The sequence below is a fragment of the Mesoplodon densirostris genome, chromosome 9, assembly GCF_025265405.1.
Source record: "Mesoplodon densirostris isolate mMesDen1 chromosome 9, mMesDen1 primary haplotype, whole genome shotgun sequence".
Taxonomy (NCBI): Eukaryota; Metazoa; Chordata; class Mammalia; order Artiodactyla; family Ziphiidae; genus Mesoplodon; species Mesoplodon densirostris.
In genome coordinates, this window is record NC_082669.1 from 57,610,447 (window position 1) to 57,627,696 (window position 17,250).

The 17,250-nt window shown below is 33.7% G+C and overlaps 1 protein-coding gene across 6 annotated transcripts in view; it reads right to left on the reverse strand.

Annotated features, from left to right (window-relative positions):
• The window catches only part of ANKIB1 (ankyrin repeat and IBR domain containing 1), a 163,107-nt gene that overhangs the window by 72,501 nt on the left and 73,356 nt on the right, over window positions 1-17,250 (reverse strand). For all 6 annotated transcript variants that reach the window (XM_060107941.1, XM_060107937.1, XM_060107938.1 and 3 more), the window contains one exon: window positions 15,754-16,031. In XM_060107941.1, the coding sequence (XP_059963924.1) occupies window positions 15,754-15,941 (188 nt within the window). In that variant the 5' untranslated portion in view covers window positions 15,942-16,031. The remainder of the gene's footprint in view (window positions 1-15,753; window positions 16,032-17,250) is intronic.

Below are 17,250 nucleotides of genomic sequence, written 5' to 3' on the forward strand. Positions count from 1 at the left end.
TATATACCTAATATATATAATATATATATCCAACTAATATATGGTTGATAGTCTTTGACCAAGTAAACCTACTCCTGGAATTTATCCTAAAGGAAATAACTTGAAGAATAAAAATCTATAGGAACAATGACATTCGATATACTGTTATTTTGAATAGAAAAATCTGTAGTAACTTAAATGTCTGGTTATAGGAAAAATGGGAAACATAAATCATGGTCTTTCTATACAATAGAAAATTATAAATTATAAAGTCATTGAAAAGTCTATCTATGAACATTTATAGCTAAAACTAGAAGAGGACACGGAATAATTCTAACAGTTGTTTAAGGGAGGCAGGAATGTGAGTAGTTTTATTTATATAACCATAATGTTGCTTCATAGTTTAAAAGAAAAAAAAAGGAAAAATATATGTTCCCTAAGTCAACAACTGATGATAATATTCTCAATAATATTTATAATGGTTGAATTATAGTGGATTATAATGAATAACCAAAATCTAAACAATACTCTAAAAATGTGTTCAAGATTAAAACTTCTTCCAAGAGGCATTATTAAGAATAAAAAAGATTTCATATTCTTAAAAATTTAATTTAGAAATAAATTATTAAAATTAATTCAGAGTCTATAAGATTCTGTACAACCACATTTATTTAGCCTTTCCTATCCCTATTTACAATATATCATTTATTTTCTCTTTTAGTTTGTTCAGGAGAGAAACAAACCATGGAATTTAATACAAGGAATTATCACCACGGAATTTAATACAAGTTGGAAGGATGTCAGTTGATATGGAGAAAGCTCTCTTTCTCTTTCAATCTCTCTCTCATTAAACAATTCTAGATCCTCCCCAATAGAGGGAAGAGATAGTGTGATAATTTTGCAAATGTTCTTATACCCAATCTGCTAGACTTTGGTTAATCAAACCAAACAAAGGTTATTACTGAAGTTAAAGTATTAAAATAGCTTCTTTATACATATTTATTCAGGAAAGATTCTCAAATTTATTAGACATAGTACCATACCTGCATAAATATTTTGTACTAAAACTGTAAAGCTGGATATTCTAATTTTATTGATTCATATTACTACTTTTTTATTATCTGTTTAATTTCAAAAGTAGAGTCTTCTTTAATTTACATGAATGAATAAACAGAACTATAAATTTATAATTGATATGTAAGTTTTAGATAGGCACCTTTCTATAACTATGCCGGTAATTATGAAGTATATTTTACTACTTGCATATAAGGTTAATTCTGGAACAAGGACAGGAGATAATTGGCAGGAAGATGGAGTAAGGAAAACATTAACCTGGAAAAAAAAATCCCTTTCATTTGACCCTAATAACCCATCCAGAAGCCATCTGTTTTTCTAGATTCTTTCACTGTTAATTATCAAACAGTCAGTTTATATCTGCTACCTATATTTCTTCTACATTTAATCTCTACTTCAGTATGACCCTATTCTGATCACTGTACTAAAATTGCACTCTTTCACATCACTAAGAATTTCCTAAGAGCTAAATTCTTATCACTGTCCTCAATTCTTGTTTTTAATCTGAAACTGCTAATAATTCATTTATATCCTGACCTCTGTATCACCTCAGTTTCCATAACTACACATCTTTTTAACAGACCTCTTAATTTTTTTCAGTACAATCTTTTACCCATGAAGATGGCTTCACTTTCCTATCCCTTTACTGGAAGCAAATTCACTTCCTGAATCTATTTACTTCTCCGTATACATTCCCTCCTTTCAGAGAGCACATCTACTCTTAAAGTCACTTATCTTTCAATGGTTTCTATGAATACACTTTGTAAGCTGTAAACTTTTATCAGAACCCAAATGATAGACAGTGGTAGCAGAATCATGGTTTCTCTCAAAGTGCTTCTACTATCACTTCTGTGATAATTCTTAATGCTCTTTCACAGAGCCCCATTTCTCTTGCATATTTCATCATTATCTCATATTCAATTGAGCTCCCCCCAAAATAACAGTCTTCTCTCTTAGGGCCTCAGTTTCTTGCCATAACACTCTTATCCTCCCAGTCACTTAACATACACATACACTTTCAGTTGCTTTTAAAACTTTTCTTCCATGCAACATTATTTTTGAGTAGTCGCTGTTTGCCAGGTACTATTTTAGAAGTTAGGCATATTGTTAAGAAAACAGATTAACTCCCTGCCCTTATAGTGTTTGCATACAAGGGAGGTTAGGAGAGGAGAACTGCATTGAATCATTTAAAAGAATTTAATAACTCCTGAAATATGAGTCAAAAAATAGATATCAATAACTGGAAACTCTATTTGAATTCTCAAAGTTTAGTATTAACATATACTTTGATAAAGACATGCTCTAATAAAAATTTTATATTTTATTTATACCAAAAGACAGGCCCCTTTTATTTCCAAGGAAGCACAAGAAGTTATCCTGTAAAATTTAAGGAATAAGCACTCTAATTCCCCATTTTATATATGACTTTCCTAAGAAGCTACAATTAATGAACTGTATATCCAAACTAGAACATGCTGACTCCAAAGTCTAAACAGTCTTTTTGCTACATTAAGTAGTAACTATTTATGAATATGAATTTAGTTTCCCATGAAAGAAGCACTGTGATATGGTATAATGTAAACTAGGTTCAGAGAGATACAGAGGCAAAGTAGCTCCTAAACTGTAAACTACCCTTCTTTTACTGTATTATTCTGCCCGAGAAGAGGGGAAAGTTATGCCTGCTGTTGCAGGTACCATAAAACTAAAGGAAATGGGGATAAAATAAGGCCTTACTGCAAATGGGTAATTTACTTTATGGGAACTAAAGTATTTTGTCTCTGGTTAGGTATATTCCTTTGTATACCCATATGTCATGTGTCAGGAATCTAGGCAAGCTTAGCCAGGGTCTATACTGAAGCTAGCAGGCAGGTATGCCAGATTACATGAGGCAGCATGAGAAAATAATGGCCATCAATTTGTTAGAAAGTTTAAGCAAGGTTACACACGGTGAAATAACTGAAGCTATCTAAAACACAAACAGATAAAACAGAGTTGGTATTTTACTTAATGATGATGCGTAAATGCTATTTATCCTTATTCAACATGACATAGTGTTAAGAAGAGTAATTTAATTCCAAAATCAACTAATCATTTAAAATAATCATGATTTGTGGTTTTCTCTGTACTACCTAAATAAAGTTTGAAAAACAAAAGATACACAGATTAAAGAAATGAGAGTTGCTTATTCTTAGGAAAGGAGAGCAATAAGGTAATTTCTGATTCTAGTATAGGATATTAAAGGTTTTAATAAAGAAATTATGAGCCACTGATCTCCAAACAATTAAGAAAAAAGAAAACACCAGAGACAGGTGTCTAAAGTCATATTAAGCCCGGAGACACCCCAAAACACACCACTTGACGGGGCCCTGCCCAACAGAGGGACAAGATCCAGCTCCACCCACCAGAACACAGTCACCGCCACCAGGAAGCCTACACAAGCCACTGAACCAACCTTGCCCACTGGGAGCAGACACCAGAAGCAAGAGGAACTACGACCCTGCAGCCTGACAAAAGGAGACAAAACACAGCAAGTTAGAAAAAATGAGAGGAGAAATATGCTGCAGACAAAAGAGCAAGATAAAAACCCACAACCAAATGAATGAAGAGGAAATAGGCAAGCTACCTGAAAAAGAATTCAGAGTAATGGTAGAAATGATGATCCAACATCTTGAAAGTAGAATGGAGAAAATACAAGAAATATTTAACAAGGACCTAGAAGAACTAAAGAACAAACGAACAGTGATGAACAACAAAATAAATGAAAATTAAAATACACTAGAAGGAATCAACAGCAGAACAACTGAGGCAGAAGAACGGATAAGTGACCTGGAAGATAAAATAGTGGAAATAACTACTACAGAGCAGAATAAAGAAAAAAGAATGAAAAGAATTGAAGACAGTCACAGGGACCTCTGGGACAACATTAAACGCACCGCTATTTCAATTATAGGGGTCCCAGAAGAAGAGAAAGAGAAAGGGTTTGAGAAAATATGTGAAGAGATTATAGTGGAAAACATCCCTAACATGGGGATGGAAATAGTCATCAAGTCCATGAAGCGCAGAGAGTCCTGGACAGGATAAACCCAAGGAGAAACAGATGAGACACGATTAACCAAGCTAACAAAAATTAAATACAAAGAAAAAAATATTAAAAGCAGCAAGGGAAAAGCAACAAATAACATACAAGGGAATCCCCATAAAGTTATCAGCTGATCTTTCAGCAAAAACTCTGCAGGCAAGAAGGGGGTGGCAAAATATATTTAAAGTGATGAAAGGGAAAAACCTACAACCAAGATTACTCTACCCAACAAGGTTCTCATTCAGATTTGATGGAGAAATCAAAAGCTTTACAGACAAGCAAAAGCTAAGAGAATTCACCACCACCACACCAGCTTTGCCACAAATGCTAAAAGAACTTCTCTAGGTGGGAAACTCAAGAGAAGAAAAAGACCTACAAAAAAACCCCGAAAACAATTAAGAAAATGGTAATAGAAACATACATATCAATAATTACCTTACATGTAAATGGATTAAATGCTCCCATCAAAAGACAGTGACTGGATAAATGTATACAAAAACAAGACCCACATATATATTGTCTACAGGAGACCCACTTCAGACCTAGGGACACATACAGGCTGAAAGTGAGGGGACAGAAAAGGATATTCCATGCAAATGGAAATCAAAAGAAACCTGGAGTAGCTATACTCATATCAGACAAAATAGACTTTAAAATAAAGACTAACAAGAGATAAGGAAGGACACTGCATAATGATTATGGGAACAGTCCAAGAAGAAGATATAGCAATTGTAAACATTTATGCACCCAACATAGGAGCACCTCAATACATCAGGCAAACCGTAACAGGCATAAAAGGGGAAATCAACAGTAACACAAAAATAGTGGGGGATTTTAACACTCCACTTACACCAATGGATAGATCATCCAGACAGAAAATTAATAAGGAAACACAAGCCTTAATGACACACTGGACCAGAGAGACTTAATTGATATTTATAGGACATTCTGTCCAAAAGTAGCAGAATTCACTTTACTCTCAAGTGCACAGAAAACATTCCACGGGATAGATCACATCTTCGGTCACAAATCAAGTCTCAGCAAATTTAAGAAAATTGAAACCATATCAAGTATCTTTTTCAACCACAACACTATGAGATTAGAAATGAATTATAGGAAAAAAACTAAAAAACACAAATACATGGAGGCTAAACAATATGCTACTAAAGAGCCAAGAGATCATCGAAGAAATCAAAGAGGGAATTAAAAAATACCTAGAGACAAATGACAATGAAAACACAATGACCCAAAACCTATGGGATGCAGCAAAAGCAGTTCTGAGAGGGAAGTTTATAGCAATACAATCCTACCTCAAGAAACAAGAAACATCTCAAATAAACAACCTAACCTTACATCTAAAGCAATTAGAGAAAGAAGAACAAAAAAACCAAAGTTAGCAGAAGAAAGAAATCATAAAGATCAGATCAGAAATAAATGAAAAAGAAATGAAGGAAACAATAGCAAAGATCAATAAAACTAAAAGCTGATTCTTTGAGAAGATAAACAAAATTGATAAACTTTTAGCCAGAATCTTCAAGAAAAAAAGGAAGACTCAAATCAATAAATTAAAAATGAAAAAGGAGAAGTTACAACTGACACCACAGAAATACAAAGGATCATAAAAGACTACTACAAGCAACTATATGCCAATAAAATGGACAACCTGGAAGAAATGGACAAATTCTTAAAAAACTACCACCTTCCAAGACTAAACCAGGAAGAAATAGAAAATATGAACAGACCAATCACAAGTAATGAAATTGAAACTGTGATTAAAAATCTTCCAGCAAACCAAAGTACAGGACCAGATGGCTTCACAGGTGAATTCTTTCAAACATTTAGAGAAGAGCTAACACGCATCCTTCTCAAACTCTTCCAAAAAATTGCAGAGGGAGGAACGTGCCCAAACTCATTCTATGAGGCCACCATCACCCTGATACCAAAACCAGACAAAGATATCACAAAAAAAGAAAATTATAGGCCAATATCACTGATGAACATAGATGCAAAAATCCTCAACAAGATACTAGCAAACTGAATCCAGTAACACATTAAAAATATCATACACCATGATCAAGTGGGATTTATCCCAGGGATGCAAGGATTCTTCAATATATGCAAATCAATCAATGTGATACACCATATTAACAAATTGAAGAATAAAAACCATACGATCATCTCAATAGATGCAGAAAAAGTTTCAACAAAATTCAACATCCACTTATGATAAAAACTGTCCAGAAAGTGAGCACAGAGGGAACCTATCTCAACATAATAATGGCCATATATGACAAAACCACAGCAAACATTACTGTCAATGGTAAAAAACTGAAAGCATTTCCTCTAAAATCAGGAACAAGACAAGGGTGCCCACTTCACCACAATTATTCAACATAGTATTAGAAGTCCTAGTCACAGCAATCAGAGAAGAAAAAGAAATAAAAGGAATCCAAATTGGCAAAGAAGAAGTAAAACTGTCACTGTTTGCAGATGACATGACACTATACATAGAAAATCCTGAAGATGCCACCAAAAAGCTACTAGAGCTAATTAATGAATTTAGTTAAGTTGCAGGATACAAAATTAATACTCAAAAACCTTGTACTCCTATATACTAACAATGAAAGATCAGAAAGAGAAATTAAGGAAACAATCCCATTTACCATTGCAACAAAAAGAATAAAATACCTAGGAATAAACCTACTTAAGGAGGCAGAAGACTTGTACACAGAAAACTATAAGATAATGATGAAAGAAATCAAAGATGACACAAACATATGGAGAGATATATCATGTTCTTGGATTGGAAGAATCAATATTGTGAAAATGACTATACACCCAAAGCAATCTACAGATTCAGTGCAATCCCCATCAAATTACCAATGGAATTTTTCATAGAAAAGAACAAGAAATTGTACAATTTGCATAGAAACACAAAAGACCTCGAATAGCAAAAGCAATCTTGAGGAAAAGAAATGGAGCTGGAGAAATGAGACTCCATGACTTCAGACTATACTACAAAGCTACAATAATCAAGACAGTATGGTACTGGCACAAAAACAGAAATATAGATCAATGGTTCAGGATAGAAAGCCCAGGGATAAACCCATGCACCTATGGTCACTTAATCTATGACAAAAAAGGCCAGTATATACAATGGAGTGAAGACAGCCTCTTCAATAAGTGGTGCTGGGAAAACTGGACAGCTACATGTAAAAGAATGAAATTAGAACACTCCCTAACAGCATACACAAAAATAAACTCAAAATGGATTAAAGACGTAAATGAAAGGCCAGACACTATAAAACTCTTAGAGGAAAACATAAGCAGAACACTCTTTGACATATATTGCATCAAGATCTTTTTTGATCCACCTCCTAGAATAATGAGAATAAAAACAAAAATAAAGAAATGGGACCTAATTAAACTTAAAAAGCTTTGCACAGCAAAGGAAAGCATAAACAACATGAAAAGACAACCCTCAGAATGGGAGAATATATTTGCAAACAAAGCAACTAACAAAGGATTAATCTCCAAATATACAAACAGCTCATGCAGCTCAATATTAAAAAAACAAACCCAATCAAAAAATGGGTGGAAGACCTAAATAGACATTTCTCCAAAGAAGACATACAGATGGCCAACAAACACAAGAAAAGATGCTCAACATCACTGATTATTTGAGCAATGCAAATCAAAACTACAATGAGGTATCACCTCACACGGGTCAGAATGGCCATCATCAAAAAATCCACAAACAATAAATGCTGGAGAGGTTGTGGAGAAAAGGGAAACCTCTTGCACTGTTGATGGGAATGTAAATTGATACAGCCACTATGGAGAACAGTAGGGAGATTCCTTAAAAAACTAAAAACAGAACTACCATATAACCCAGCAATCCCATTACTGGGCATAGACACACGCACCCCCAATATTCATTGCAGCACTATTTACAATAGCCAGGACATGGAAGCAACCTAAATGTTCATCAACAGAGGAATGAATCAAGAAAATGTGGTACATATATACAATGGAATATTACCTAGCCATAAAAAGGAACGAAACTGGGTCATTTGTAGAGACATGGATGGACCTAGAGACTCATACAGAGTGAAGTAAGTCAGAAAGAGAAAAACAAATATCGTATATTAAAGCATATATGTGGAATCTGAAAAAGTTGGTTTAGACAATCTTATATACAAAGCAGAAATAGAGACACAGACATAGAGAACAAATGTATGGATACTAAAGGGATAAGGCAGGTTGGGATGAATTGGGAGACTGGGATTGACATATATACACTATTGATACTATGTATAAAATAGATAACTAATGAGAACCTACTATATAGCCCAGGGAACTCTATTCAATGCTGTGTGGTATCTAAATGGGAAGGAAATTCAAAAAAGAGGGGATATATGTATACGTATTGCTGATTCACTTTGCTGTACAGTAGAAACTAACACAATATTGTAAAGCAACTATACTCCAATAAAAATTAAAAGAAAACACCAAACACTTTAGGCTGAAGTTGAAAGTTAAGTATAAAGTAAAAATGTGAGTGTAAAGTATATGGCTAAATCATAAAAACAGTAATTAAAAGAGAATGTATAGTCACCTTTTCTTTAGGTCTTTAAATACTCATTCAATAGAATGATAACCAGAGGATGGAGACAGATATATTCCTTCTTAGAGGAACCAAGAATATTGATCAGATCGGCAATTTTTAAACTTTTTGGTAGTAGACTTTTACAACTTTCACAACTTTAAAAATTACTGAAGGGCTTCCCTGGTGGCGCAGTGGTTGAGAGTCCGCCTGCCGATGCAGGGGACACGGGTTCGTGCCCCGATCCCGGAAGATCCCACATGCCGCAGAGCGGCTGGGCCCGCGAGCCATGGCCGCGGAGCCTGTGTGTCCGGAGCCTGTGCTCCGCAACGGGAGAGGCCACAGCAGTGAGAGGCCCGCGTACAGCAAAAAAAAAAAAAAAAAATTACTGAAGATTCCTATTGGGAGATTAGGGTTGACATATACACACTACTATATATAAAATAGATAACTAATAAGGACCTACTGTATATTACAGGGAACTCTACTCAATACTCTGTAGTGTGAAAACAATCTAAGAAAGAGTGGATATATGTACATGTATAACTGATTCACTTTTCTGTACAGCAGAAACACAACATTGTAAATCAACTATACTCCAATAAAAATTTAAAAATGAAAAGATTCCTAAGAAACTTTGTTTATGTGAGTTATATAGATATTCATATTAAAAATTAAAAGATATTTAGAAACATTTATTAATTAAAAAAATAAACTCATTACATATTTAATATTCCTAATATCATTACATAGTTAACATTCCTAATATCTTAAAATGAAAAAATAACTATATATTTTTTGAAAATTAAGTGAGCACAATGGCATTGTTTTACATGTTTATAAATTTTATTTAATATCTGGCTAATAGAAGACAGACAGATTCTCATAGCATTCAATCTGTTGTGATATGTGTCATTTGGGTTCAAGCATATGAAAAAAATCCAGCCTTATAAATCACAAAAGGGAGAAGTATTTTAAAATAGCCTTTTCAAATAACTGTGAATAGTCACATTTGATACTATGCTAAAAATTCAACAAGTGGTCATTTCTTAAAGATTACTTGCAATATAAAATATGATATCTTAAGAAATGAACTTTTGTACTCTGTTACATTAAAATCCATTGGTGTACCTTGAATTATGAATAAATCTTTTACCCATGCATAATTGTAAAAAACCATATACTGATCTTCCGAAAAATACTAATTCAGTGAGTTATGCAGAGCTTCTACATTTTTGTCACATTTCATTATACAATATTTTTAAAAATCGTATTAATTTATATCACCACCACTCTTATTCAGAAAAGTCCCTAAGTAATGGGAAACTATCAAGCTGAAGGCAGCAAATACAAGTTTTCAAAATTCCAATATTCACTTGAAAACTCAAATTTTATCATGAGCAACAAATACTCTTAGTTTTCCCTTGAGTTGATAGGCTCACTTATTTAATACATTTTCAAGAAAAATGTCAGCCAGCCAGTATCCCAGTCTGAATGCTGTTAATTTAAAATGTTGTTTCACAAAAAAATAAGTAGTTCAACTCATACCTCAAACAAAAGTACAAGTGCTCTTTCTCAAACCTATCATCATACAGCAGCAGAAGTGATTTATGAATTCTTCACATTTGTCACATAGAATATTAAAAAGATGTGTACTTGAGGATGGAGATTAAATAAAATTAGTAGTTTTACTGCTTCATTGAGGACATTTTAAGTGAAACTGCTTTTTTTTTTTTTTTTTTTAAACAGCAAGAGCCCGGCAGAGAGGAATTCAATTACTAGTAAAGTTTGGTGCCACTTCCTTGATTCATCTAAAGGCGTCAGCAGTTTCATCCTCTGTTTTTTGTATATATAACTGCAAATGTCAACGCAGTGAAAAAAAGGCAAATAACATCTTAAAATTAGTATAAAAATAGTTTTGACCTACTGCACCTCCTTGAAAGAGTCTCAGAATCTAGGAGTCCTCAGAACACACTTTAAAACTCACGGGATTACATATGGAAACAACCTAAATGTCCATCAACAGATGAATAGATAAAGAAGATGTGGTACATATACACAATGAAATACTACTCAGCCATAAAAAAGAAAGAAACAATGCCATATGCAGCAACGTGGATGGACCTAGAGATTACCATACTAAGTAAGTAAGTCAGAAAGACAAAGACAAATACCATATGATATCATGATATGTGGAATCTAAAATATTACACAAATGAACCTATCTAGGAAACAGAAACAAAATCAGGGACACAGAATAGACTGGTGGTTGCCAAGGGGGTGGGGGTAGGAGAGGGTAGGAGTGGGAGTTTGGCATTAGCAGATACAAATTGGTATATACAGAATGGATAAACAAGGTCTTACTGTACAGTACAGGGAACTACATTCAATATCCTGTGATAAACCATAATGGAAAAGAGTGTGAAAAAGAATGTGTGTGTGTGTGTATATATACACACACACACACATAACTGAATCACTTTGCTGTACAGCAGAAATTAATACAACATTGTAAATCAACTATACTTGAATAAAATAAATTTAAAAAAAGACTCACTGGATTAGATAACTTTCTTATACAATGTTTTCTAATTTCATAAAGTATATTTTAAATTACACTATAAATGGTTAGAATATATTTTGCTACTTTATTTATTTTATGTTAAAATATACATATTACCTTAGTAAAAATAATATTTAAATACATTTTACCTTGGTATTCTAAGCAAGTTTTAATTAATCACATAACAAGACTTGATATTAAAATTATTATAGTGTTCAATATTCAGAAGTTAAAGCAATGGTTTTGTAATTTCACTGAAAATGTTCAACTCAAAAAAAGAAAGCCTTAATAGATTAAGTAATCAAGAGTTAATCTATTAAGAGCATTACTAATTGTGTAGCAGTGTATTTGTAATATTTACAATCTAGTCAAAGAGATGAGTTTAATGACAATTGGATGGTTTAAAATCTAAGTTGTAGGAATTTCAGAGAACACAAAGAATACTGCAGGTCAGAATAGTTGGTAATGAATTCATGAAAAGACAGAAACCAAGTGAGGACTTAAAGGACAAGAAATTAGAGAAGAAAGAAGACATTTCAGAATCAAGGACTAACAGGAATGAAGCTAAGGGGGTAGCATTTTTAAAAGTGGGGAAAGCGAGAGGGAGGGTAACCAGTTTGACTGATATGATCATGTTAGAGAACAATGAGAGATTAGGCTGAATCAGTAGAATTAGGGCAGAGAAAAGTTGGCTTCAGAAGTCAAATAGAATAAGGCAGATAGTAGTGTAGTTACAGTTTTCTCAAGATAGAACATTGAAAAGGCTATACTTTTAGCAAGATTAACCTGGACATGAGCTTATAGGAGAAAAAGACTTGCAAAAAGATCATTTAGGAGTCAGGTATTTTCAGTATTGGAAGAAGGGGTTGGTAAGAGTGAACAAAGCTTGGGGCAATGGGAATGCAAAGAAGAGAATCCAAGAGATAAGACTTAGTGAACTTTGCATTAGTAGCAGGTTAGGTAAAGGAAGAGTAAGGAGTAAGTCAAGGATGACTGGAAGTTATTTAGGGTTACAAATGTGAGAAGTAATAATATTATATGCTAGGCATCATGAGACATATAACACATTAATTGTCCCACCAGTTTTATGTGTATCTATTTTATAGACAGGGAAACTTAAGTTCAGAGTGACTAATTTGTTTTGCTAATAAGTGTTTTAGGCAGCCCTGACATATAGGCTTATTTGACTATAGAGATAAGAGGCTATCACAGTGTTGAAAAGCCTACAGCCTACAGTCATCTGTCTGGGCTTTGCCATTTACAAGCTCCAGAGTTCTGACAAGTTGCTTAATCTTTCTGTGCTTCAGTTTTCTCACCTCTGAAATGCAGATGATTAACGACCTCATAGAGCTGTAATGAGGATTAAGTGAGACAATGCATGTAGAGCACTGTTAATAGTGCCTAGAAAATAGTAAGGCCTCACCATCACCCTGATACCAAAACCAGACAAAGATACTACAAAAAAAGAAAATTACAGACCAGTATCTGATGAATATAGATGCAAAAATCCTCAACAAAATACTAGCAAACAGAATCCAACAACACATTAAAAGGATCATACACCATGATCAAGTGGGATTTATCCCAGGGGTGCAAGGATTCTTCAGTATACACAAATCAATCAATGGGATACATGATATTAACAAACTGAAGAAAAAAAACCATATGATCATCTCAATAGATGCAGAAAAAGCTTTGGACAAAATTCAACACCCATTTATGATAAAAACTCTCCAGAAAGTGGGCATGGAGGGAACCTACCTCAACATAATAAAGGCCATATACGACAAACCCACAGCAAACATCATTCTCAATGGTGAAAAACTGAAAGCATTTCCTCTAAGATCAGGAACAAGACAAGGATGTCCACTCTCACCACTATTATTCAACATAGTTTTAGAAGTCCTAGTGATGGCAATCAGAGAAGAAAAAGAAATAAAAGGAATACAAATTGGAAAAGAAGAAGTAAAACTGTCACTGTTTGCAGATGACATGATACTATACATACAGAATCTTGAAAATGCCACCAGAAAACTACTAGAGCTTATCAATGAATTTGGTAAAGTTGCAGGACACAAAATTATAGCACAGAAATCTCTTGCATTCGTATACACTAATGATGAAAAATCTGAAAGAGAAATTATTGAAACACTCCCATTTACCATTGCAACAAAAAGAATAAAATACCTAGGAATAAACTTAACTAGCGAGACAAAAGACCTGTATGCAGAAAACTATAAGACACTGATGAAAGAAATTAAAGATGATACCAACAGATGGAGAGATATACCATGTTTTTGGATTGGAAGAATCAACATTGTGAAAATGACTATACTATCCAAAACAATCTACAGATTCAATGCAATCCCTATCAAATTACCAATGGCATTTTTTACAGAACTAGAACAAAAAATCTTAAAATTTGTATGGAGACACAAAAGACCCCGAATAGCCAAAGCAGTCTGGAGGGAAAAAAACGGAGCTGGAGGAATCAGACTCCCTGACTTCAGACTACACTACAAAGCTACAGTAATGAAGACAATATGGTACTGGCACAAAAACAGAAACACAGATCAATGGAATAAGATAGAAAGCCCAGAGATAAACCCACGCACCTATGGTCAACTAATCTATGACAAAGGAGGCAAGGATATACAATGGAGAAAAGACAGTCTCTTTAATAAGTGGTTCTGGGAAAACTGGACAGCTACATGTAAAAGAATGAAATTAGAACACTCCCTAACACCATACACAAAAATAAACTCAAAATGGATTAGTGACCTAAATGTAAGACCAGACACTATAAAACTCTTACAGGACAACATAAGAAGAACACTCTTAGACATAAATCACAGCAAGATCTTTTTTGATCCACCTCCTAGAGTAATGGAAATAAAAACAAAACAAAGAAAAACAAACAAACAAGAAAGAAAATAGCAAGGCCTCAATGTGTTTGCCATTATTTTATTAGTACAATATGTTAGTATCATTAACATAGGGAAGACTCAGTTTTGGAAGAAAAAATATAACAAGATGAGTTGGAGGTGGCTTCTAAGTGGGTATTTTACAAGAAATGAAAATAAAAGATAAATGAAAAAAGGAGAGGTTATAGAAATACCTGTTTTTAAGTCAAGAAATACCTATTTTATTTTTAAGAGGTTACAAAAATAACTACTTGATAGCCATAGGCCTGGATAAACGTAAATTATTTATGGAATTTTTCTCATTCACAAATCCTGATCATAAAGATATTTCCTGTGCCATGATTTTATAAAATTTCTACTTACTTTGTGTAAGATACTATGCTAGATGCTAGAAGTATAAAGAAGGTCCTTTAAAAAAGCTTTAATTTAGGTAGGCAAAGAGAAGTTACACAAAATTATAAAATACAATGACATAGTGTATACCAAACAAGTAATACAAACAAACAAAAAAGAACCATAGAAGTTCAAAAAAAGACTGAAGTTCCCATGGGTTGTGACAGGCTAAGAAGATAACGTGTGCCTAGGACCTTGAAGGAAGGCTAAAATTTATGTAAGAAAGAGAAAGCTGAGAGGAGTGGGATACTCCTGGCAGAAAGAGCACAATAAACATGGCAGACAGAACACACATGGCATGATTCAGGGATACCAAAAAGAGCAGCTTATTTTGAATGACAACTTTGTATAAAAAGAAACAGAGAAAGGATTGAAAAGTTTTCTGGCAAGTTCTAAAGTGCTCAGGATACTGGTTGAAAAATTATATTTCATTGCATAAGCAAAGAGGTGTTTCTTTCTCTTCTAGCATCAGACTTCCATAACTGAATAATCTACTTCTAAAGACTAAATTTGTTTTGGAACTACTTTTCTATCCTTTGCTTCTTTCATCTTATAAGCTAGCAGACACCATGTAATTAGGAAGAATCTTCACATATTTGCTGCCACTAATGCTTTCTTGTTGAAGAGATTTTTTTTTAAGTTTCTTAGTATTTTCAGTTTCAAGGAAATGTTTTGCTTTTAGAAAAGTTTTTTCAAGTAACTGAACCCCATTAAAAGAAGGAAACTCAAATCTGATCATGATTAAGTAAGGTAAACACATTCATTTTTCAACTTAAATTGCCTAGGGCACGATTCCCTGCAATTTTTTGAGAGTTGATAAGTACTTTTCTAGAATTGAAATGTAAATTAAACACTATACTATTATAAAAAGTTCATACTATGAAACATACTGAGGATCAAAATGTATTTACAGTAAAAAGAATATGTGAACTAACCTCACTACTGAAACCTTTGGTCTAATTTAGGCATCATAAAAAAATCATACTTAATAATTTAGGTATATTCAATTCTAGAAAGTTTAATTCACTACAATACCACATAACATGCACACATGTATGCATATATTTTCTATAGATCAGGGTTTTTATTTTCCCTTTCTCTAATTTGTTATCAATTGGTTTACAGTAATACTTACCCTAATATTCTATTCATTCCATGTCTAGCAGCATAGTGTAATGGCGTATTGTGCTGGTAGGGCTCCCCGTAAGATGTATTTGGATCAAGGGATTCTTTTAGCTGAGGGTTGTTTTCATATATTTGGCAGGCCAGGTTTTCATCACCATTGATGAGTGCTTTACGGAATTTGGTGGTTGTATTTCCCATGTTTTGTTTGGTTTTTTTCTGATAGGCAGTGGCACTTTTTCCTTCCCCCTTCAGCCACTTCTTGAATGCTTCTACAACATGTTTCACATTCTAATGGAGGAAAAAATTATTAAATTAGATTGTGAAAAACTGATTATGAAGCAGTATCCTAAAGAAACAGTATCATAATTAGGAACACTAATAAAATCTAGGAAGCATATGTAAGGGAACAAATTATACTAAATTTACCAAATTTATCTTAATACCCTAAAAGTCTCATATTTTTAATGTTGCCAAAATTAACTTGTTGAACTGTAACATTTTTGCACTCAGAAACTGTTAAGGTTTCACAGGCTGCACTTTATACTATAAAAGTTACCTACATATATGTGCTTTTCAAGTTTCTCCTTCACATAGGCAGGAAATGAGCTTGATTAAAATCTATGGATGAATACACGTAAATCCCTGTATAAATTATGTTTAAATCTGACTCAGCCAATTTGTAGGATAGTGAAAAATGTAGGAAATTATCCTCATATAGGAACTCCAGAGAAACAAGAAGAATTATAATCCTGCAGCCTATGGAACAAAAACCACATTCACAGAAAGATAGACAAGATGAAAAGGCAGAGGGCTATGTACCAGATGAAGGAACAAGATAAAACCCAAGAAAAACAACTAAATGAAGAGGAGATAGGCAACGTTCCAGAAAAAGAATTCAGAAAAATGATAGTGAAGATGATCCAAGACCTCAGAAAAAGAATGGAGGCAAAGATCGAGAAGATGAAAGAAATGTTTAACAAACACCTAGAAGAATTAAAGAACAAACAAACAGAGATGAATAATACAATAACTGAAATGAAAACTACACTAGAAGGAATCAATAGCAGAATAACTGAGGCAGAACAACGGATAAGTGACCTGGAAGACAGAATGGTGGAATTCACTGCTGCGGAACAGAATAAAGAAAAAAGAATGACAAGAAATAAAGACAGCCTAAGAGACCTCTGGGACGACAATAAACGCAGCAACATTCGCATTATAGGGCTACCAGAAGGAGAAGAGAGAAAGAAAGGACCAGAGAAAATATTTGGAGAGATTATAGTCAAAAACTTCCCTAACATGGGAAAGGAAGTAGCCACCCAAGTCCAGGAAGCGCAGAGAGCCTAATACAGGATAAACCCAAGGAGAAACATGGCGAGGCACACAGTAATCAAACTGACAAAAATTAAAGACAAAGAAAGATTATTAAAAGCAGCAAGGGAAAAATGACAAATAACATACAAGGGAACATCCATAAGATTAACAGCTGATTTCTCAGCAGAAATTC